The sequence below is a fragment of the Typopeltis vanoorti genome, chromosome 16 (genome assembly GCF_054136105.1).
Source record: "Typopeltis vanoorti isolate ZY-2024b chromosome 16, IOZ_Tvanoo_1.0, whole genome shotgun sequence".
Taxonomy (NCBI): domain Eukaryota; kingdom Metazoa; phylum Arthropoda; class Arachnida; order Uropygi; family Thelyphonidae; genus Typopeltis; species Typopeltis vanoorti.
The window spans coordinates 107,809,157-107,834,066 of NC_143564.1; the positions used below are offsets into that span (position 1 = coordinate 107,809,157).

The window sequence follows — 24,910 nt, forward strand, 5'->3', positions numbered from 1 at the left end:
TTTTCAATCTGTCTTTATACTCAACATTGCAGAGACCAGAAACCACTTAGTCTGGACCTTTTCCAATACATCTTCATCTTTTTGAAAAACAGGTGACCAAATCTGTGCGCAGTAATCCATATGTGGCCTGATCAAAGCCTTATACAAGGGAACCATAACATCCTTACTTTTTACTTCTACTTTTATGAAAAGAAAACACTGAACTGAATTATTTCTGGAAATAAAAGCGTTGTAAATAGTTGTGAATAGTTTTTAAAAAGGTATAATTTTGTATAATAGTGCAGTTGTATAATAAACATCGAAAGCGTTTTTATATAATTAAATTCCCCCCTGTGCTATTTTGATTACCTGAAGAGTTTAATAAATACAAAAAAAACCATATTAAAATAAAACATGTAAAAATAACTTCTTATTAAACATATTAAATATGAACTTCTGCTGTCTTAATTTAAAGGAAAAGGTGATCATAGTCGTAGACGAAAGATTCGTCGTCAGAGCTTATGGGCGCTATTAAAATTCAAATTCAGCTTTGAGTAAGTTTCACTTAGCTTCTGAATGACATCATAGTAATACGTTAACATTACTTGCAGGTTATCATAAGGATTAGTATTAGGGATTCAGTGATATATGTATATATCTTCGAATCGATCATATAAATAGAGTTGTATTGTCGATTGTGTTTATAAAGAAATTTTAAACACGAAAATTCTGTTTTCCATTAGCGTTATCCTAGTGATCAAGCCTAGTTTGTGTATAAATATTAATATCAATATCAACAACTCGGCCTCGTTGGCCAAGTTGTTGTCATATCCGCTCCCCAACCCATAAGTACCTCCATAAAGCAGTTGGAAGAACGATGGGACAGCGCACCCTTCAATTGGAAAAGAACTGAGTTCGTTCTCGTCATAACGAGAGTCATCTTTATATGGACTTTTTCAGTTGAAGGTAAGACAGCCGATCCGGAGGGAGCAGGGGTTTTTTCTTCCCAAAAATAAAGGGGTTTTCATCTTTCATGCGGGTAATTTGGCCAATGAACATCCGTAGTTAAAAGACAAATACCATTGTGACGCAGAGTATCCTCCAGCGATGCGTCCTTGGATTCCATATAGGTGTCACTTAATAATAATAATAATAATAATATCGTCAGTAGTTCTAACAAGCACTTAAGCGCCCACAAATCCTCGGATCTGGTAACCACCCTAATTCTAGGATAAGGTAGTTAGTTGCCTCTGTGCATATAAATATTCTTTTGTCTGTAAATTGGCTGTGTTCTACTGGCTCTTTTGCTTGGTTGTGGGAGGAATAACCCTGCTACCTCCGGATAGGCCACAGTATGAGACCGGCAAACTTACCTCCATTTGAGACGCAGTGATAAAGGACTGGGCTACAAAGGCACGAATAATAATAATAATAAGCCATGTGCTAAGTTCTCACCGTATCATGGATGTCTGTGGGAGTTTTTATGTCGTACGTAGCTCTGTGTATGTGAAATCATCGCCCTACTTGTAAAGAACATGCAATTGACAGACTAAACACTGTTGGCCTTACAGCCTTTGTTATTTGGGTCGCAATTCCGAAACAACCAACCAGATAACTTTTCTTATTATTGCTTTATTGTTTTTTTTTAATCATGCACTTGAGAACTATTGTACTGTGTTCATCCTTGAAGGTTACGGTAAACAGTTTGTTATTGCAGTCATCAAATATTTCGTATTTCCCACAGTATTATTTTCTCTCTCTTCGAGTTCTTTCCCCGGTGCTCCTTTAGCCAATTTTCTGAGCCTTTCATAATATTCTGTCAACTGTAATTTACAATTTCATTTTCATTGAGATCACCGGTTCATTTACAACTGAGCTAACGGTAATTTGTGTGTGTGTGTGTGGGAGGGGGGGGTGACATACGAGATGAATACACTTGTTGGCATGAAAATGATATTGATATCGAATTACCATACCGTACTGCACTGCACACAACGTTTTTCAGTGGTCAAGGCTGGCCAGGAAGTTCAGTAGAAAGAAGAAATTTGTTAAAGCTGGTCTTAAAAAAGTTTACACTACAGAATTCATACAAATGCATGTAGGTTTAAAAAAATAATCTAAAGGCGAATTTTTTTAAATATTGTCAGACTAAATTTTTTAAAATGCTGCTATGAAATGAAAATCTCTTAGCCACATTTACAACGGCAAATCAATATCAATGAATTAATTAATAATGAATATTGGATAGGCTTCTTTAGCAATTATAAAATTGTAAGTTATCATTAGAATAACTAAAATTATGAGAAAGCTATTCTAATAATTTTAATATACCAGAAGGTTTTTATTATTGTGGAAATGTAGTTCGACCAACAATTAACAGTGTGGCAGCTGAAGCAGCGCTTGATACGATATATAAATTCCAGATATATGGTATAACAGAATTAGCGTGTAATTCTAACGACGTAATCATGGAAGACAATTTATAATTGACTAACCGGTTCATCTAAAGTGCCTCGCTTCTCTGAACAATAACCTTTGCGATAGGAATTACAATAAGATTTATTAGCAAATTTTCTCTTTAAATATGTACGTCAAGAGAGGCCGAACGCTTGATTAAAGAAATCTCAGCAGTAATTATAATCGTACTAAGTCGTTGTAAAATTAGGGATGATGTTCCAAATGTTGCTGATTGACGATGCATTTTCTAATTAGTAGTAATTTTCATAAATTATAAGTATGGATTAGCATATTAATTCTAACTATTGTCATTAATTATCAACGATTCTTAGTTTCTGTATGGATTCATGCATGTCAGTTTTCACATGTGCATTCTGTTACTTAGCAAAGAAAGATATTCATTTATTTGTGAACGCATGTAGAACTTCGTTTTCAGTGTTTTATTATTATTAACAATCACATATGAGACATTCTGCAATATATAAAGTTCAAAGAAGAGAAAAATTACGGAATGAGTTAAATGAAATATACTGGTATATTAAATGTTAAATGGCCACTTTCTAATCGCATCTTATACGTATTTATAATTTGTTCATTCATTTCAAAATTGGTTGATTTCCCAATGGTTTCCTAGAACATAGCAAATTATGTCCTTCACAGTATTTTCGTTATGTTTGTAAGTATAAACTCTGACGCTGATTATTATTCATTTATTGACATATCGGCTTCAAATGATAAAGCCTGCAAATGTTATTTTAAGTTTCAGTTGTCTGTAAATAAATCATGCCTTTTGAGGAAGTCTTCCCCAACTCTATTCCATCCAGATCCCCCCCCCCCAAAAAAAAAAAAATTGGAAAGTTATTACAATTTAGTTACTAAAACTACTTTTCTACAATTTTCAAATATCCTTTATTTTTCTTAAATACAATATACCACTAATGAACAACATAGCACATCAAGATATAAATGCAATTATTCTTAGTAAATGACTATATTTGTATACAATATTGTAGTCTGTGTGGAATTATAGTTGACTAACAGAAGATGGTATAATAGTCTGTATACTAATCATGAATCATTACATGCATAAGCAGCACACCTGATATTACCAAAGGACAGTACCGTCGACAGGTGTAGCATAGAGGCAGCTTGCCTCACTGCATGGCTTAATAAGGGCGCTCGTTTAGCCATATCGCAGTAGGCGCCGTCGTGTTAACGTAGTGCGGAAAGTTTTTCCAAGTTTAAAACTGATTAAAAAATTATTTGCGCACAGCAATTACCCAAGAAAGATTGGTTGGTCTCTAGCAACTGTATCGATAGAGGCGGACATAGCTTATAATTTAAATTTAGAAGAGCTTATGAACAGTTTTATTTGGCGATATCCCCGTACAGCAAACATTTAATTAATATTATTATGTAATCGTTTTGCATTAATGTTTCTTTTGTAATAAAAACAAAATAGCAATTGTAGATTTTCTTATATTTTTGTCTTATAATCCATCAGGGGCGATATTAATTATTTGCCTCAGGGCGCGATCTAATCTGGCTACGGCTCTGCCAAAGGAAAATGTAAGTGTATGTGCAAAGAAACTCAGGAAAGCCACATAAACTTGAAAGGGATATGAAAGCATTCTGAAAAGACTGCATTTCTTCTGCCATGCATAATTGGATTTTCTCATTTGGTTCAGATGAGAACCAGATGCCGTGAGAAATCACAGCAGTTAACATATGTATTGGAACATTGTAGCGCACTCAGGATTTAATTTGGGGGACCCCGAGTTGAGTAGACGATTTGAGAATACACACTGCGCATCGCATACGACCTATGACTGAGCATCTGTAATGATCGCTAATTCATAAGTATTATAGAAATAGACTCAACATAAATAAAGAAAAAATGAATTTTAATTAGGAAAAGATTTTTTGAAAATTTTTCTAGTATTTTTTTTCCTTTTTCTTTGGGGAGCGTGCTCTTTGCCCCCCCCCCCTTTGGGTGCGCCATTGTACTGGAATTAATTTCTGCATAATTCCTGCTCCATATAAACCAGAGATGATCTGAAACAATGCTCAGGTTTCACTTGCCTGGAGCTGCTTATTGTGATTGGGCAATAGACCATTGGAGTGTTATGATATGAAGTGATGAATTATGATATACACTCTTCAAACCATAAGAAATATGTTGGGTCTGTACGTTCCAGGAGAACACTGCTATTTACTAGAGTGTATTGTCTCAACTGTTGATTACAGTGTGGAGCTACTTCACCTGGTTGGGACTTGCCATTATCATACTCCCGAGAAAAATGAACATTGACAATCTGGACATTTCTATATCACCTTTCCTTTAGAATTTCTAGGGAAATGATCCAGTTGAGTGTGAACATAATAATGTACAGTGTCATACCTCAAGAGATGTGGTTTTGTGGTTTAGGGAAATGGGAGTGCAGAGTTAGACTGGATAGCACAGTCTTTATGTGAATCCTGTCAAGCACTTTTAAGAGAGAGTTAAAAATGTCAATTCAATTGAATATGATATTTCATTTGAATTTTCAATTGAAACATCATGTTCAACTGCACTATGTGACTTAACTGCAGAGGAATGGGACCAAATAATTCTCCATTTATTACCATACAGTTGAATTTCTACCAGGCAGTTACCATCACAACTGCCAGAAAAAGTGTTCAGGTTAGTGAAAAAAAAAAAGTGTTAGTAAAATTTTGGTATTCATATAATTTGAAGTAGCAATAACAAAGTGACCAGTAAGGAACTGATACTGATCTGCAAACAAAATCTGCATGAAAGAAGTGCATCCGAATTGGGCTTTTACAAAACAGCCCCAAATTAAATATTTGTACATTAGCTAATAATTGTGCATTGACTATTGCACAAAAAAAAAATTCAGATTTGTTAAGTGGTATACTGCTGTATGAATTATGATCAAAGCAACTTAAGGCTATGAGCCAGTATGTATGTCTCTTAATTGCATGTGTTCTTCTGGCCAGTTTGCTGATTTCCAGAATGAAAAATCCAAGTTTCCTCATGGAAAATTGTAGTTTACATTTTTCCATGAGGAAACTTGGATGGTCAGGGCTAATTATTATTCCAGTGAATTTGAATATCTTTCTCTCATTCTGTGAAAACACACACACAACATATATGTATACATACATAACTACACATGCATTCTTTTTTCTTCTTTTTTTTATGAGAGAGATATTTTTATAATTATGATATTTATCAGTGCCTGTGTAGTTATGTGGAAATGACATTTGCTTCCATAGCGGTAGGCTATCTGAAGAAAGATTCCTATGGTTTCATTACTAGTCAACAACTATCAGAGATTTTTTTCTAGGCCTTTCTACAGCCAGCTCCTAAGCTAGTCAATCTCTGGCTTGGGTAAATAAGTTTTTCCTTCCTGGAAACTTGGGTATTTAACCCTACATCTCAAAGAATTTAATGTAGAACTTGCACTCCTTCAGAAAATAACATGTTTTAGGCCTTAGGGCCATGAAATGGTGGATACTGCCTGCTATACTCTCTCCTGAAAAGCCTTGATTCATTGGTAGCTTGAGCTCTCTGAGTGAATGCTTAAAATCGAAGACTGTTTGTCCACCTGTCTTCAGAAAGTTAGTTAGGGCTAAAGTAGCTCTGAGTACTTTTATTATTATTATTATCCCATGGTATTATTACACCAGATATCACAGAGGTCAAATTCATGTATTTTATAAAGCACCTTTTCTGGGCTGTTATAAAGTTCACATTTAGAAATTTTCAAACAAGTTAGTAAATACAGTGGTGATGCTTCCTCGATATTACAGATTTTGCAGATGGAGAAGACTTTTATGCCATTGCTAAACTTGGTCTTGTGTGGCAGGTCTTGAGGCGAGAGATCATGGTAGTGGCACAATGATTAAACTTGGAGTTGATGGTATCTCCTGAATTTTCTGCTGAATACCAGTCGTGAGTCATGTCCTGGAGAATCATTCTTTTTACATTTTTTTTTTTGAGTAGTTTTATAAAGATCTGTGGTATCACTTGATGTTTCAGCCATTGTTGCTACTTTGTCTACGGTTTCATTTCTCTTTAATTCCACATGGGATGGAATCCATTGAAAAATTATTTCAGAATCCTTGTGTAGTTTATATTTTTTGGTATGTCTTTTAAGTATTTCTTGGTGGCTAGTGTAGCAGTTCTTAATAGCTTGAAGGGCTGCTAAGGAATCTGTGAAAAATATAAATTCCTTTGGGTTTTGGTTATCCAAAATGCAATGCTGTGTTAATGGCTATTTTTATATATACAGTGGAACATCGGTTGTCGAATGCCTCTTTTCTCGAACAATTCGGTTCCTGAACATATTTTCTGAACAAAAAACGCTATGTTTCCCGAACAGGCAAGTGGCAACCACGTGCTCAGCTGTAAGGTGGGAAAGCGTCAGTTACGTGGCAGCCTTCATTCCGTGCAGAAACTTGCCTGAATTCACTGGGTTTTCTTGATTTTTTTTTTTTTTTCATAAATTATTATTAATTAAGCAACCATGGGGCCAGAGAAGAATAGTGATAGCAGCAAAAGTGAAAAGAAAAGTTGTTAGAACTACGATAGAGATGAAAAAAGAAACCATATCCAAACATGAAAATGGCATTTGTGTCTCGAATCTTGCTATGCAGTTCAGTATGGCAAAATCAACGATATGTACAATACTCAAAAATAAAGAGGCAATCAAGAGAGTTGATGTTGCAAGAGGAGTGAAAGTTCTTACTAAATAAAGATCGCAGACGATTGAAGAAGTGGAAAAATTGTTGCTGATTTGGATAAACGAGAAACAGTTAGTTAGCTGGTGATAGTGTTTCTGAGGTTATAATTTGTGAAAAAGCAAGGCGATTACATGATGACCTGTTAAAGAAAAACCCGGGTACGAGTGCTGATACTGATGTGTTCAAAGCTAGTAGAGGGTTGTTCGGGAAATTTAAGAGGAGAAGTGGCATACATAGTGTGGTTAGGCATGGGGAGGCTGCGAGTTCAAACCAAGAAGCTGCTGAGAAATATGTGCAAGAATTTAGTGACTATGTAAAGGCTGAGGGTTTTCTTACCCAACCAGTGTTCAACTGTGATGAAACAGGCCTATTTTGGAAAAAATTGCCAAATAGGACCTACATCACTCAGGAGGAAAAAGCATTGCCAGGACACAAGCCAATGAAGGACAGGCTGACTCTTTTGCTATGTGGAAACACAAGTGCGGACTTCAAGGTCAAGCCATTGCTTGTGTACCATTCTGAGAATCCGAGGGTGTTTAAGAAAAATAACATGATGAAAAGTAAATTGCCTGTTATGTGGAAGGGTAATAGTAGGGCTTGGGTAACTAGGCAATTGTTTATTGAGTGGATCCATGAAGTCTTTGCCCCAAGTGTGAGAAAATACCTTCAAGAAAAAAATTGCCAATTAGATGCCTTCTTGTGATGGACAATGCTCCTACTCATCCTCCAGGCTTGGAGGATGAGTTAGTGGAGGAGTTTGATTTTATCACAGTGAAGTTTCTGCCCCCTAACACATCATCATCATCATCATACGTATCAAGGATTTAGGCCTAGTATGGCCTGTTCCGGCCTTAGAAGTCATCGTTGAATCGTTTAAGAGGACGTCCTGGTTTTCTTTTTCCTAATGGCCTGTACTTTAAGGCTTGTTTTTGTAATCTTTCTGTTTTCATTCTTTGAACGTGTTCCATCCACCTATGTTTATATTTTTTAATTTTTTCAATTACTGGTTCTTGGTTTAATTCTTTCATAATATCTTCGTTTCTTTTGTGATCAAATAGGGTATACTTTGCAGTTTTTCTCATAAACTTCATTTCTGCTATTGTTAATCTTTGTTTGTCTTTTTGTTTTATTGTCCAGATTTTGCTTTCATACATTAAGACTGGTAGGGCTAATGTATTGTATACTTTTAGCCTGGTTTGTTTTTGAACTAGGTTTGGTTTAAATATAGAGTTAATTACACCTGTTATTTTTAAATATTTTGCAATTTTTACGTTTATATCTTTTTCATTTTCATATGTAATCATACATCCTAGGTAATTAAATGAATTCACCTGTTCTAAGATCTTGTTATCTATTACTATTTTAGTTCTTGCTGGATCTTGTCCTTTAAAGGCCATGGTTTTTTATTTTTCTGTTGATATTATCATACCATAATCTTTGGATATCTCATATAGATTTAAAATAGCTTTCTGTAAGTTATCTTCAGAATTTGTAATTATTATTTGGTTGTCTGCAAAGAGGAGAGTGTTTAAGTTAACTGTAGGTGAAAGTTTAATTCCTTGATGTAAATTTTTACTCCATTTTATTATTATTTCATTTAAGTAGATATTAAAAAGAGTTGCTGAGAGGGGATATCCCTGTCGGATCCCTTGGTTTATCTCTCTTGTATATGATAGCTCGTGATTTAATCTTATTTGTATTTGATTATTTTCATATATACTTGTGACAGCTTTTAGGATATTATTTGGTATTTGTCTTTCTTTTAATATGTTAAATAATATGTTTCTTTTAACTTTGTCAAATGCTTTTTCAAAGTCAATAAATGCAATATGTGTTTCTAAATTATATTCTCTTCTTTTCTCTATTATTAATTTTAGGCAGAAGGCTGGGTCTATACATGATCGTACATGATCGTCCTTTTCTAAATCCATTTTGTACCTCTAGAATAAAGTTTTCAGAATATTTCATTAGTTTGTTATTTAAGATTCTGCTGTATATTTTGTAACATGAATTTAGTATACTGATACCTCTATAGTTTTTAGGGTCATCTCTATTACCTTTCTTAAAGATAGGAATCACAATTGCTTTTTTCCATTCTATTGGGGGGATACCAGTTGAGTAAATTTTATTTAAAAATAATAAGAGTCTTCCTTTGAGTCTTGTTCCTGCGTATTTATATAGTTCTGAACCTAGCTTATCTTCTCCAGGTGATTCTGCCCCCTAACACAACTTCTCTAATTCAGCCCATGGACCAGCAGGTCATTTTGAACTTTAAGAAACTCTACACCAAAGCACTATTTCAAAGGTGTTTTGACGTGACCTCTGATGCAGAATTAAGACTCAGAGAATTCTGGAAAAATCACTTCAACATCCTCCATTGCTTAAGTATCCTTGACAAATCCTGGGCGCAGCGCAAGTGACTTACAGGACCATGAACTCGGCTGGAGGAAATTGTGGACAGACTGTGTAGCAGACAGAGACAGATTAAGGCTGAGCTTGTTGCTCTTGTCGATGATATCGTGTCTCTGGGCAAAAGAATGGCTTGAAAGTTGACAATGTTGATGTGGAGGAGTTAGTGGAGGTTCACAGGAATGAGCTCACCACAGAAGAACTGGAAAACCTTCAGAAGGAGCAGCAAAAGACAGAGATGGAGAAAATGTCTTTAGACACAGAGGAAGGGATTGAGAATGTTCCTAGTTCTTTGATCAAAGAAATGTGTGCGAAATGGGGTGAGGTGCAAGTTTTGTGGAAAGATATCACCCTCACAAAGCTGTAGCAAACCACATCATAAACCTTTTCAGTGACAGTGCCATGTTTCACTTCAGAAACATATTAAAATGCAGGCAAAAACAAATCTCATTGGACAGGTTTTTAGTGAGACTGAGGCCCAGTGTGTCACAAGCAGAGTTGAGTGGTGCCAAGAGACAGAAAAGAGAAAGAGAAAAAACCCCAGAAGGACAGTAACCTGATGATTTTATGTAACCCTTACTCATTTTATTTTTATGGAAGGGGACTCCCCTTACTATATTTTATCTATTTATTGTGTTTATTCTTTTTATGTAAGATTTTATGCATTTTCATTATGTTTGTATACGATCTTATGCATGAAGTACTGTTGTAAAAGTTTAAATAAACAATCATCTGGGGTTCGGGAACGGATTAATCCATTTTACATTAATTCTTATGGGTAAATGGTTTTGGTTTTCGAACGAATCAGTTTCCGATCAGCCTTTAGGAATGAATTATGTTCGACAACTGAGGTTCCACTGTATAGTTGGCTATTTTATTTGGACAGCCTAAGGGAATTTTATTTTCCGTGATTTTATGCATTGTTGATTTTTTCTTTATTTGTTGGACGCCACTTTTTAAAAAGTTCACTTGTTCTATGATATGCAAGGTTGACTCTTTTTTCTACAAATTTAGTAAGATTTTGTTGCCACCTAATTTTCAAAGGAACAAGGCTGGATTTGAATTCCGCTGTTTTTCCAGGAGTTGTATTCCTTAGTCCACATATGATTCTAGCTGCATTTTTCTGAATTTTTATAAGCTTGTCTAAACTCTTTTGTGATATTTGCATCTAGGTGGATGAAGCATATTCCATTGTCGGCCTTGCTGGCCGAGTGGTTAGCGTATCTGCTCTCCAGCCAAAAGGCTGCAGGTTCGAATCCCGCCTTGGGCATGGATGTTTGTGATGGTCTGTGAAAATACTAGTGGTGGTGGTAGATGTGGACAGTAAATGGCATTGGTGTAGATGATGACGGGTGGATGAGGTTGAGTGGTGGAGACGGAGAGGTGTAGAGTAGGTGCCCTCCCTCGATGAGTCTTTGGACTCCCTGGAGGTGTCAAATAATAATAATAATTATGGTTCAGATAATAGAGGTGTATGTGGCTAGTTGATTGTTTACAGTAGCTTAATCTTTGGTCTCCACTTTCTGAGGTGATTATTGATGGTAAATACACAAATTTCTGATTTAGTAGGATTAATTTTGATTTTGATAGTATGCAGTTAAACTTTCAATGGCTTTGTTTAAGTTACCTTCTGTTGTTTTTAATTTGTTATGAGCTGAAAATAGGACCAAATCATCAGCAAACATAGCTATCTTTATTTCTTTATTTATATTTTTAATCTAAGTGATTTAAGTAGATGGAAAAAAGAATTGTGCTCAAAATACTGTCTTGAGAGAGTCCTTGTCTGATTTTCACTTTCTTGAATAAAAGTATTACTTATTCTAACTTGAATTGTTCTATTTCTTAGAAAGTCATAAATCCAGTTTGGAACCTTTCCTTTTATTCCAATGTGGCAAAGCTTGGAAAATAGTTTCTGCTTCCACACCTTGTCAAAGGCATTTCTAAAATCTAAAAAAGCTGCAATAGTGGATTTGGTAGGTTTGATCTGGAAGTTATCTTGGATTGACTGGGTTAAGTAGAAAAGTTGATCATTTGTAGAGTGATTTCTTCTGAAGGCAGCCTGAAAATGTGGTTAGATTCTATTTTTGTTTAGATAGTAATTCAAATGTTGGAGTATCATTTTTTCCATCAGTTTGCCTGGAACTGAAGTCAGTGAAATTGGATGATAACTTCCTGTTTGGTCTTGAGGTTTGTTAGGCTTTAAAATTGGTATGATAATGGCTGTTTTCGAGTCTTTTGGAGCTTTTTCTTGTTTTAGACCATTGTTGTGTAAGTGAAGCAGCCAGGCTAGGGGAGGAAGATGCTTGATCATAAATTCCATGTATTATCTGGTCCACATGATTTATTTATATCTAATCTTTCCAAGACATCTCTCTACTCAGAGATTGTAAATGGATCCCAAAATAATTTGTTTTTATATTTTGAGGAATTTGGAGTGTTTTTCTGCTGTCAAGCCTGTTTTGATATTTGATGGTCTTTGCTAGTATTCATCTCTAGTTTGCTTATATTTTGAAAATGAAAGGGTGCGGTATTTGCTATCTCCCTGTCTCCAATTTTGATATTTCCATCCAGGTCTTTTAGCATGTGTCTCACTTGCCTTTGTAGATTAGCAGTCAATTTCCAAAGTTTGATATATGAAGTGTTTGGATTTAAGTTGTGGCAGAATTCTTGCCATTTAGTTCTTTGTAGTATATTATATTCTTGTTTAATTTCAGCATTTATCTTATTGTACTCGATCCTGGTTTCTGAAGAACTTTTAATTTTTAAGATGTTAAATCATTAATTTCTTTTAGTTATTTAACTGGAAAGTTCCTGGTTAACCTTTGTGTAGTTTGAAATAACGTTTCTCCTGTAGCCCTTTGGAATACTTTTCTTTGCTACATTTAGGATAGTATTCTTCCAAGTTGTGTAGGCTTTGTCTAGGTCATCATGTTATGTGTGATCGTTAACATTTTGTTTACTTCATCCTTGTAATTCTCCCAATTTGCCTTTTGGTAGTTCCAGTGATATTTTCTTTTAAAGGTGGGTCTGGTTATTTATGACTTCAGGTTAGTTAATATTGGGGTATGGTTGCTTCCTTCTGGTTCTGGAACAGACCAGATAGCTTTGTCATGAAGATCTGGAAACACAACAGTAATATCTAGGGCATCCTTTGTACCATAAGAATGAGATAGATAAGTGGGTTCTCCACTGTTTAGGATTATTAGTCCTGTTTCATCTAAAAAATTACTCAGGTTTTCTCCTCTTGAGTTTATTTCCTCAGAATTCCATAATAGACGTTTGCTATTCATGTCTTCTAAGATAATGGAATTTTCTTCAATGAGGTGGGATAGGCTGGAAAGATTTGGTCCAGGTTTGTTAGGAAGATGATAAAAATTGAATATGTTTAATGGCCTTTTACTTGGTTCCGGAATTTGGGTTCCTTATATTTCACTTCCTTCTGCTACTATGTCTAGTTCAACAAATTTAGGACAAGTTTCGAATTAATATCAGAGATCTATCTTGCCATTAGGCCTATCTTGTCGTATGATATCAGAGTTTTTAATGTATCATCTAATTCACTGTCCACTCTATAACCACCAGGTTGTAGGTTTGAATCCCACGAAAGACACAGACACTTTTATGTAATAGATAAATTTCATTATCCTCTGTGAAATCACCATCCTGCTTATTGGACACCTGAAGAGTCACCTCAAAAACTTTTGTCTATGATCACTAGAGCAGTATTTCCAAATATCTACTCTTAACTAATTCATGGCACTAGTACATGGAACTGTTACACAAAGGTAGAGTTCAAGAAACAGAAAAGGAATAAGGATAAAAGCATTGCATAAATGTAATGCTAAAACAGAAGCAACACATTTAGTTCATTCAGCAATACACAGACTAGTGTCGATCTTAGTAAAGGTCAGTACAAGTCTGAGCAGTGATACTTCTTGAAATGCACTATATTATCTGATAGGTATCAACAAGTTGTGTATGGGGGTGCAATATCCAGGAAAAGGAAAGTCACTAGTGGAGTGCCTCAGGGGTCTGTTTTAGGGCCATTACTATTTAACTTATATATTAATGATATTGGTGAAGATTTGGATGGAGATATTCAGTTGTTTCCAGATGATGCAAAGTTGGGACGAACCATAAAGAGTAGTGAAGATGTTGTGGCCTTGCAAGAAGACTTGAATAAATTGAGTGATTGGGCAAGCAAATGGGGATGTGAGTTCAATGTTGCAAAATGTAAGGTTTTAAAATTTGGAAAACAAAGATGGGATGCAGAATTTATGCTTGGTGAGAATATATTGTTGGAAGTAGAGGAAATAAGAGATCTGGGGGTGATAGTGGATAAGGATCTAAAATTTAGGGGACACATCGCCAAAATTGTGAAGACAACACAATGACTTCTGGGAATGATGCGGAGGACACTGACATGTAGAAGTAGGGAGATACTTGTTCCAATGTATAAGGCTTTGATTAGGCCACACTTGGACTATTGTGCCCAGATTTGGTCACCGGGTTTTCAGAAGGATGAAGAGATGTTGGAAAGGGTCCAAAGGCGAATGACTAAGGTAGTTTCTGACCTCTGGAATGTTGAGTATGAGGAAAGATTGAAAAGATGTAATTTGCAGAGTCTCGTGGAGAGAAGGAAGAGGGGAGATATGATAGAGACCTACAAGTTGGTAAGGGGTTGTTATAGGATCAATGGTGGAGAAGTTCTACAGAGAATAGTGGGAGATCAGGGGAGAACCAGAGGTCATCCCTAGAAACTGTATAAGGAGGGTGTGAGTAAGGGAGTGAGAGGCAGGTTTTTTTCGTGCAGAGTTGTGAGTGATTGGAATGCCCTGCCTGAGAACGTGGTGTCTGCAAGTAGTTTAAATGTGTTTAAGACACGGTATGATGAGATGTGTGTGTAAGATAAAAGGACCTCCTAGATGAGTCTTTGACTCCATGAGGTCTTGTTTTAATAATAATAATAATAATAATAATAATATTATATGTGCACAAGAAGGAAGTGTGCTTTGCATTATGGTATACTGGAGAAACTATATTTCAGGTCAGCTAACTCTCTATACAAGTAGCTTAGTTGTGAAGCTATTCAATGCTAATTTTGTTTGTTCATGTTTTGGATAAAATAAGGATGTAAACAACTATATCACTTCTTGTCAAGTACAAATTAATAATATATGATCATTTTGTATTGTGCTTTTTGAAAATATTGATATTTAATGACATTCACAAATACTATTAAATGCCTTTATCATTGCCATGTTATCATAAGTAAACAGTAGTAGTTAAATTGAGAGTGAAATTGTTCTGTTTTTGAGCAATATTTTAATTTCTTTTCTATAGCATTATGATTGCAAGAACCATATTAGAGTAATACAACCAATAGGTGATGGAAGTAGACTCTACATATGTGGTACTAATGCACATAATCCAATGGACTGGGTTATATATGTAAGTATTTAATATGTGAATATCGTACAACTTCAATAAGTTATACAAGATACTTTTTATTAGCAGTAAAAATTCCAGGTATATATCTGTTCTACATAAACACTGATTTTATTATATATAAATAAATAAATAATTTACATAGTACTCAAACTACACATTTTATCTCATATTGAATCAGTTATATGTGTGGTTGATGAATAGGACTGTGTTCAGTTACATGAAATTAATGTGTTAAAATTAATTAAGAAACCATAAATTTTTACTAGAGTAAAAATAGTTATAAAAGGTATAAAGATTTTATAGTGGTTGCACTACATAACTGTTGGTCATAGGTTAAAATTCCAGATGATTGAAGTAAAACTGTCATAGTATGTATCTATAAAAAAATGAAATAAAATTGAATGTGAGAATTATAGAGGAATTTCCCCTACTGACTGTAATAGGTAAGATTGATGCATGCATACTTGAGGAGAAACTAAGGAAAATTTGGAGAAGAACAAGCTCGGTTTAGGCCTAAAAAAGGGTAGAATCAGATTTTCACTTAAAGACAAATAGTTAAGTAATCAGGAGAATATAACAAGGTATAGTATTTGAATTTTGTAGGCCTGGAAAAGGCATATGACAAGGTACTAAGAGTAAGGTGAAATATGGATGAAATGATTGTGATGGTAGGCATGAATGACTTGAGAGGCAATGTAAATCGGACAGCGAGAGATCTGAGATTCTTGCTTGAGGTTGTGCAAAAGAAAACACAGAGAGGAAAGATTGTGTATTTGTGTGTGTGTGTGTGTGTGTGTGTTGCCCAGGTATGTTAGTGACAAGTTGAGCAGTAATACTGAATAGCATAATAGCCAGAATGTGTCAGAAGAGAGGATTGGAATATGTGGATGCTTGGAGGGCATTTGAGGACAGAAGGGAACTGTATGCGACAGACCGCTTGCATTTGAATGAGGAAGGATGAAGGCATCTGGAGAGATTGCTGTTTTCTGAACGAGTCAGTGTGCCAATGCAGGAAAACTAGAATTCCCAGGGTGGATGGTAGCAGGGGTGGCCTCTTGTGGGAACGGGTGCTTGGGGGAAGGGAGACGACATCAGGTAACATTGAGCCCGGGGGGGGTCGAGAGGGGGACAATGATAGGTATAGAAGCAGTGACATTTTTATGCTCTATACTAATGCCAGGAGTATCCGAAATAAAGGAGATGAATTGGTGACGCTGATAGCATCAACTTGGCCAAAGATTATTGGGATCCCTGAGACGTGGTTGATATAATAACCGGAATTGAAGTGGCAGGGGTACAGCATTTTTTGGCAGGATAGGAAAGGGAAACATGGTGGTGGAGTACTGCTTATGATAAGTGATGACTTTTGTCCTCTAAGGCTTTCGAAGGCAGTGACACTAATGGTTTTGAAAGCATATGGTGTGAGGTAGAAGTGGCCAAAACAGGATATTTAGTGGGGTGTTGTTATAAACCAGGGAGCACAGAGGGATGGGGAGCAGGAGATGTTTAGGCAGTTGAGCTTTGCAAGTGCAAGAAGAATGATTGTTATGAGAGATTTTAACTACAGCAGTATAAGCTGAGAAGAGGAAAATGCATGTAGTAATAAGGGGATGGAATTTCTAGAATTCTTGAGGGGGCTGATGTCTTAGGCAACATGTAATAGAGGGAACAAGAGATTCAAGAGTTTTGGATTTGGTCATAGCATCAGAAGAGCTGATAATAAGTGAGATGACACCTCTCCCACCAGTTGGAGGGAGTGACCATGTGGGTTTAATGTGGAATACAACTTACTATTGTTAGCAGCAATAGTAAGCTGTATTCCACGAGTGAAGAAGCGGACACAATTTGGTGTAAAGTGGATGACAAACAATATCAAACAGAAACTGCAGTTGAAAAAGAGATTATGGAAGAGATATACGGAGAGAGGTGGAGGGACAGATACACGAAGAATATAAGATGCAGGCCAGGAGAGTGACCAGTATGGTCAGGAAGGCAAAACTGGAATATGAGAAGAGTTTGGCACTAAGATCCAAAGAAAATCCTAGGGAATTTTTTAGCTATGTGGCCAGTAGGAGAAGAAATGATTGTGGAAGAATGACATTGTGGATTAAAAATGGGAATAGAGTGACTGATACAGAGAACATAGTGGAGTTGTTCAATGAGCACTTTATTGGAGTATTTCATCCTGGAGAATAAGGTTTTTATACCAGAGGGAAAGGGCAGGTTCAGGGTTTAGAGGTGCAAGAGGAGAGTATGTTCCAAATACCAAGTACTCTGGATACCAGTAAAGCTGTGGGACTGGATAGTAGTTTACCATGGGTTTTGAGAGAATGTGCTTAAGAACTGACAGCTCCATTGACCTGGTTCTTCAATAAAAGTCTGGCTGTGGGAAAGATACCCAAGGAATGATAGGAAGGTAAGATAGTGGCATTGCACAAGAGTGGTAGCAGACTGGAAGTGTCTAATTATAGGCCAGTTTGTGTGTCATCAGTAGTTGTTAAGGCCTTAGAGAAATTAGTGAGGGACTATATACAGCATTGGGCAGATGAGGGTAATGTTTATTTGTGAGAATCAACATGGATTTGTTAAGGGGTGCTCTTGCTTTAGTAATATGATTGCCTTTTATAATAAAGTGACAAGAGCAGTTGATGAGGGAAAGGCATATACTGTCATTTTTTTAGATTTTGCAAAGCCGTTTGACAGGGTGCCACATGATAAGCTGATATTTAAGTTGCAGCACATGGGTTTAGATGTTAGGTTAGTCAACTGGATTCAGGATTGGCTGTCTGATAGTATCAGAGAGTTGTGTATGGTGGGGCAATATCAAGGAGGCAGAAGGTTAGAAGTGGTGTTCCCCATGGCTCAGTACCGGGACCTGTATTGTTCAACCTTTATATCAATAACATTGTCAATGAATTGCAAGGGGATATTCAGTTGTTTGCAGATGATGTGAAGCTGGGAAGGGTTATCAGTAATAGTGCAGATGTGGCAGCCCTGCAAGAGGATTTGAATAAACTTGACAACTGGGCATATGAATGAGGGTGTCAATTTAATGCAGCAAAATGTAAAGCCTTGAGGTTTGGGAACCATCGATGGGAGGATGCATAGTTGATTGGAGGAGCTATATTGGAGGAAGTAGAGGAGACAAGAGATATGGGTTTGATGATTGATAAAAACTGAAATTCAGGGAACATATTGCAAAGGTGGTGAAGGTAACCCAGAGGATTGCTGCAATACTGAGAAGGATGCTGACCTGCAGAGATAAAAGAGTTATCATTCCATTGTATAAGACCCTGAGCAGACCACACTTAGACTATTTTTCTCAGGTTTGGTCCCCAGGATTTGAAGGGGATGAATTAACTATGGAAAGGGTACAGAGGCAGATAACAAAGATGGTTTCAGGACTGTACAATGTCAGTTACGAGGATCAACTGAGGGAATGTGGACTGCAGAATTTGGTGGATAGAAGAAGGAGAGGTGATATGATTGAGATTGTTAAACTGTTGAGAGGCAGTTACAGGGTAGAAATTGGGGAGTTCTTTTGCTTGGTCGAACAGCGGGAAGGAGTGATGACAAGGGGCCATCCCTGGAAGTTACAAAAGGAGGCTGTGAGCAAGAGGGTGAGGAGTGGTTTCTTTGCATGGAGGGTGGTTGAACTGTGGAATGCATTTCCTGAGGGAGTAGTTAGAGCAGGAACAGTCAATGGGTTCAAGGAGTGGTATGATAAACTTTGTGTTTCCTAAAAACGACCTGCCATGATGAGTCTTTTGACTCCATGGAGGCTTGGATAATAATAATAATAATAATAATAATAATAATAATAATAATAATATGTTGTTCAAAACACAATAATTATATGGCAAATGGAACATTATACTGGGTAGTACATTGTGTATATTTAAATGCATGGAAAAAAGGCTTATGTGTTCACAGTACATGTTATTTATTTTCACGATATTGATGACAACACAGAATGATAAGAAAATAATATTTATTAACTTATTTTCTGAAATTTTACTGGTATTATATCCACCACCTTCAGAGCACAAAAAAAAGCAGTTTGTCACAGTACGTGAAACAACAACAATTTGGTATAACAGTCGGACTAGTTTAAAAAATTGTAACTAACAACACAGGGAACTAAAATATTAATTAGGCACCATCTATGTTAGAAAAAGAGAGAATACAAATATTAATTAGATCTTAAAATGACTGTTTCCCAGATTTTTGATAAATTTATAGAACCATATCTGTTGAGGTTTAGAGTATGTTTTAAAGCTTCGATTGATTCCAAAAACAATCTCTCTGACTTATAATGACTTTATTGTAGCACTTGTGTTTTCTTCCATCTGATCTTGTGTGAAGGGGTATCCAAGGCATGGTCTGCTAGACCTAACTTGCCATAACAATAGTGCCAGATGTATTTTTTATGTTCATTAAGGCAAATAGATGTCAACATGTCTGTCCATAGTAAGCCAGTCACAACAACAAGGCACTTCATAAACTCCTGGATGTGATAAAGAAAAGAGTTTGTTCTTAGGTGAAGGAATGACAGTTGCCAATTTGACATAAGGTTTAAATATGGTGCATAGCTGATATTTATTGAGAACTCTAGATATCTTTTTAGAGATGCCTAGAATGTATGGGATGGGAACAATTTTGCTGTGGTCTTCTGTGGTAGGCAATGGAGGTGATTTTTGGGGAGCATTTAGTATTTTTCTTATCCTATGGAGATTATAGTGCTTGGCTAAAAAGGTGTGACATAATTGAGTGAGGTCAGCAGTAAGAGCATTGTCATTGCAACAATAGCTCTAGCTCTTTGAGTTAGTGTTTTTTTAAGATACCATACTGTTGTTATCTTAAAAGCACTAACTCAAAGAGCTTATAGAGCTTATATGTTTATAGAACATTATTAGAACCTGTAACTATAAATAAAGGAGTAAGACAAGGTTTTGGCTTATCCCCAGTTCTGTTCAACATTTATATAAAAGAATCCTAAAAGAATGGAAAATAACTATCAAAGATGGAATTAAACTAACAAATAATAAACAGCTAAAAACAATACTTTATGAAGATGATCAAGTACTAATTTCAAATTCAGAAGATAAACTACAAATTGCAACTAACCAATCTAAATGAAATAGCAAAAAAAAAAATTTTTTTTAAATTAAAATCTCTGAAACAAAACAATGTCAATGTGTGGAAACACCATTCAAAATGTCAAAATTATGCTTAACAATAACTGGTAATTAGTTTACCGAATTAACAACGCATATAAAGTATATTAATTAAAGGTAACTTTAATAAATAACTTCTATATATTTCGGCAACGTCACGTTGCCATCTTCAGGAACATAAAGATATGGTATGTGCACGCAGGCACTAACAAAAGCAAATGAGGAAGAAAGCAAGAAACTAATATTGTTCCTAAAGTCCTAATGGTGCCCTCTGGTGGGCTAATTTGGTTGACTTGGCAGTTGGACTGAAGTTCTCAAAATGTAATTCTCCCAAATTTGGAGTAGTTTCATGCACCCAAATTTGTTGAGGTTAGAAACGTTTTTCAGAGCTGCTGAAGATTCCTTGAATAATCTTTTGTATTTAAACTTGCTGCGGTGTATTATTTTTGTTTTCTTCCAACGAATTCTATGGTGGGTATCTATGGCATGGTCTGCCAGCCCAGAGTGGCTGTACTGGTGAAACCGGATGTAGTCTTTGTGTTCTGAAATCCTGATATTTGTTGTTCTGCCTGTTTGGCCAAAGTAGGACAGTTTGCAGATGCAAGGAACCTGGTATACACCAGGTAGGTCTAGGGGAAGTGGTTGGTCTTTGGTAGAGCGGATAAGGGATGCCAACTTTTTATATGGTCTGTAACAAGAAGTAAGGTCATCTTTTCTGAGGATATTGCTTATTTTCTCAGAGGTGCCCTGGATGTAGAGGATGGTGATAGATTTGGTGTAATCTTTATTGTGGAGGTGGGAGGGGGGTTGTGGTTTACTGGTTTGAGTATTTTTTGGATTTTTTTGGGGTTATAGCAATTGGCTAAGAAAGTGTTGTGGATGTGGTTTAGTTCAGTAGTTAGGGCATTTTCATCTGAGTAGATTAATTTTGCCCTGTTATATAGTGTTTTTATAACCCCATATTGTTGTGAGGGGGGGGGGATTGCTGGTGAATGTATCTGCCAGTATGAGTGGGTTTTCTGTAAACAGAGAAAACCAAAGATCCATCAAGCTGGTGGGTGATTAAAGTATCTAGTAGGGGAGGGTGTTGTTTTCCTCTTTTTCTAAGGTGAACTGGACTCTGGGATGTTGGTTGTTTAAGTGTGTTAGGAAGGACTGGAGTGAGTCTGAGCCATGTGACCAAATAACGAACACATCATCCACGTAAAGAAGCCAAATAGTGGGTTTTTGTAGGGCGGAGTTTAAGGTTTTCTCTTCAAAGGTCTCCATAAAGAAATTGGCCAAGGGTGGGGAAAGTGGTGAACCCATGGCTGTCCCCTCTATCCGTTTGTAGAACTTTCCTTGCCAAACGAAATAGCCTGAGTTCATTGTGAACTGAAATAGGGCTGAGATATCGGGAGGAAACTTGGCAAGTTTCTTTGAGTGGGACATTAGTGAATAGGGAGGAGACGTCAAAACTGACCATTATGTCAGTGTGTTGGAGTGAGAGGTTTTCTACACTGGCTTTAAAGTGGGCTGAGTTTTTTATATGTGATGATGTGTTGCCAGTATAGTGTGTGAGCATTTTGGCTAAATATTTGGCTAATTTATATGTGGGGGAATCAATACCATCCACTATGGGACGTAATGGCACATTTTGTTTATGTATTTTTGGGAGTCCATATAATCGGGGGGGGGGGGTCTAGAGTTATAAGGTTTTAGTTTGTTAGTGACTTTCACAGGCCAAGAAGTGACTTTTTTAAGGAGTCTGTGGAGAGTTCTAATCTGAGAGCTGGTAGGATTATATATTCAATGGGGAGGTAAGTAGTACGGTCTAGTACTAAAGCATTAAGCTTACCTTTGTAGTCCTTTTGATATAGCCCCACAGTGGCATTTCCCTTATCTGCTTTGGTGATTACTATTTTTTTGTTATTCTTCATTTCTTGTAGGGCTGCATATTCGTCTTTGGATAAGTTGTTTTTGTAGGTTTGGCTTTAGTGAGAACACCGACTACATCCAGTCTCATGTTGTTGGCGATATGGTTAGGCAGGTTGTGAATCCCACGTTCTATTTGGATCATGATTTCTTCGGCAGGTATTCTTTTAGGAGCTAGGGCAAAATTGTGGCCACGTGCAAGTGTGGTGAGTGCCTCAGTCTTTAAAACTACAGATGAGAGGTTGACTACTGTGTTGAGTGGTGGCTGTGGTAAGGAAGTAGAATTCTTTGTCAGGTTTTCGTACTTTTTCAAGTGCCGACTTCGTATTTTTTCAAACTCTTTTCTTGCCGATACGCATGAGATGTCATAAAGTATCACCCAAAGATCATGGCCGAGTGTATTCGAAAGCACTTCCTCTAGCGCCCGTACGGTTTTGTTTACGTCGGCAAGGAGAACACGCATCGCGGTAATTTGTTCTCTTAACAGGGCGAAGTATGTTGCCGTATTGACGGGCGAATGGAATCTCCGTGGATGATCAAAATTTTAGTAGCAAGGCTTATACATTGGTCATACATAACTGGTAATTAGTTTACGGAATTAGCAACGCATATAAAATATATTAATTAAAGGTAACTTTAATAAATAACTTCTATATTTCGGCAACGTCACATTGCCATCTTCAGGAACATAAAGACATGGTATGTGCACGTAGGCACTCACAAAAGCAAATGAGGAAGAAAGCAAGAAACTAATATTGTTCCTATAGTCCTAATGGTGCCCTCTGCTTGGCTAATTTGGTTGACTTGGCAGTCAACCAAAAAAAAAGCCTGAGGCACTCACCGCACTTGCACGTAGTCACAATTTCGCCCCAGCTCCTAAAAGAATACCTGCCAAAGAAATCATGATCCAAATAGAACGTGGGATTCACAACCTGCCTAACCATATCGCCAACAACATCAGACTGGATGTAGCCGGTGTTCTCGCTAAAGCCAAACCTCCAAAAACCAACTTCTTGGCCTGTGGAAGTCACTAACAAACTAAAACCTTATAACTCTAGACCCCCCCGATTATATGGACTCCCAAAAATACATAAACAAAATGTGCCATTACGTCCTGTAGTGGATGGCATTGATTCCCCCACATATAAATTAGCCAAACATTTAGCTAAAATGCTCACACACTATACTGGCAACACACCATCACACATAAAAAACTCAGCCCACTTTAAAGCCAGTGTAGAAAACCTCTCACTCCAACACACTGACATAATGGTCAGTTTTGACATCTCCTTCCTATTCACTAATGTCCCACTCAAAGAAACCCTAGAGCTCATCCAAGCCAAGTTTCCTCCCGATATCTCAGCCCTATTTCAGTTCACAATGAACTCAGGCTATTTCGTTTGGCAAGGAAAGTTCTACAAACAGATAGAGGGGACAGCCATGTGTTCTCCACTTTCCCCACCCTTGGCCAATTTCTTTATGGAGACCTTTGAAGAGATTGCCTTAAACTCCACCCCACAAAAACCCACTATTTGGCTTCGTTATGTGGATGATGTGTTCGTTATTTGGTCACATGGCTCAGACTCACTCCAGTCCTTCCTAACACACTTAAACAACCAACATCCCAGAGTCCAGTTCACCTTAGAAAAAGAGGAAAACAACACCCCTCCCCTTCCTAGACACTTTAATCACCCACCAGCTTGATGGATCTTTGGTTTTCTCTGTTTACAGAAAACCCACTCATACTGGCAGATACATTCACCAGCAATCCCCCCTCCCTCACAACAATATGGGGTTATAAAAACACTATATAACAGGGCAAAATTAATCTGCTCAGATGACAAGGCTCTAACTACTGAACTAAACCACATCCACAACACTTTCTTAGCCAATGGCTATAACCCCCAAAAAATCCAAAAAATACTCAAACCAGTAAACCACAACCCCCCCCCCCCTCCACAATAAAGATTACACCAAATCTATCACCATCCCCTACATCCAGGGCACCTCTGAGAAAATAAGCAATATCCTCAGAAAAGATGACCTTACTTCTTGTTACAGACCACATAAAAAGTTGGCATCCCTTATCCGCTCTACCAAAGACCAACCACTTCCCCTAGACCTACCTGGTGTATACCAGGTCCCTTGCATCTGCAAATTGTCCCACTTTGGCCAAACAGGCAGAACAACAAATATCAGGATTTCAGAACACAAAGACTACATCCGGTTTCACCAGTACAGCTGCTCTGGGCTGGCAGACCATGCCTTAGATACCCACCATAGAATTCGTTGGAAGAAAACAAAAATAATACACCGCAGCAAGTTTAAATACGAAAGATTATTCAAGGAATCTTCAGCAGCTCTGAAAAACGTTCCTAACCTCAACAAATTTGGGTGCATGAAACTACCCCAAATTTTGGAGACTTACATTTTGGGAACTTCAGCCCAACTGCCAAGTCAACCAAATTAGCCCACCAGAGGGCACCTTTAGGTCTTTAGGAACAGTATTAGTTTCTTGCTTTCTTCCTCATTTGCTTTTGTTAGTGTCTGCGTGCACATACCATATCTTTATGTTCCTTAAGATGGCAACGTGACGTTGCCGAAATATATAGAAGTTATTTATTAAAGTTACCTATAATTAATATACTTTATATTCGTTGTTAATTCCATAAACTAAACCAGTTATGTATGACCAACGTATAAGCCTTGCTACTAGAATTATGCTTAACAGTAAAATAATAGAACAAGTTATAGAATTCAAATACTTAGGAAAT

General features: G+C 36.8%; 1 protein-coding gene across 1 annotated transcript in view; it reads left to right on the top strand.

The window, feature by feature from the left end:
• The window catches only part of LOC150098250 (semaphorin-2A-like), a 667,728-nt gene that overhangs the window by 342,118 nt on the left and 300,700 nt on the right, over positions 1-24,910 (top strand). Inside the window, exon 4 of the mRNA XM_090406288.1 lies at positions 14,938-15,045. Within this exon, the coding sequence (XP_090262414.1) occupies positions 14,938-15,045 (108 nt within the window). The remainder of the gene's footprint in view (positions 1-14,937; positions 15,046-24,910) is intronic.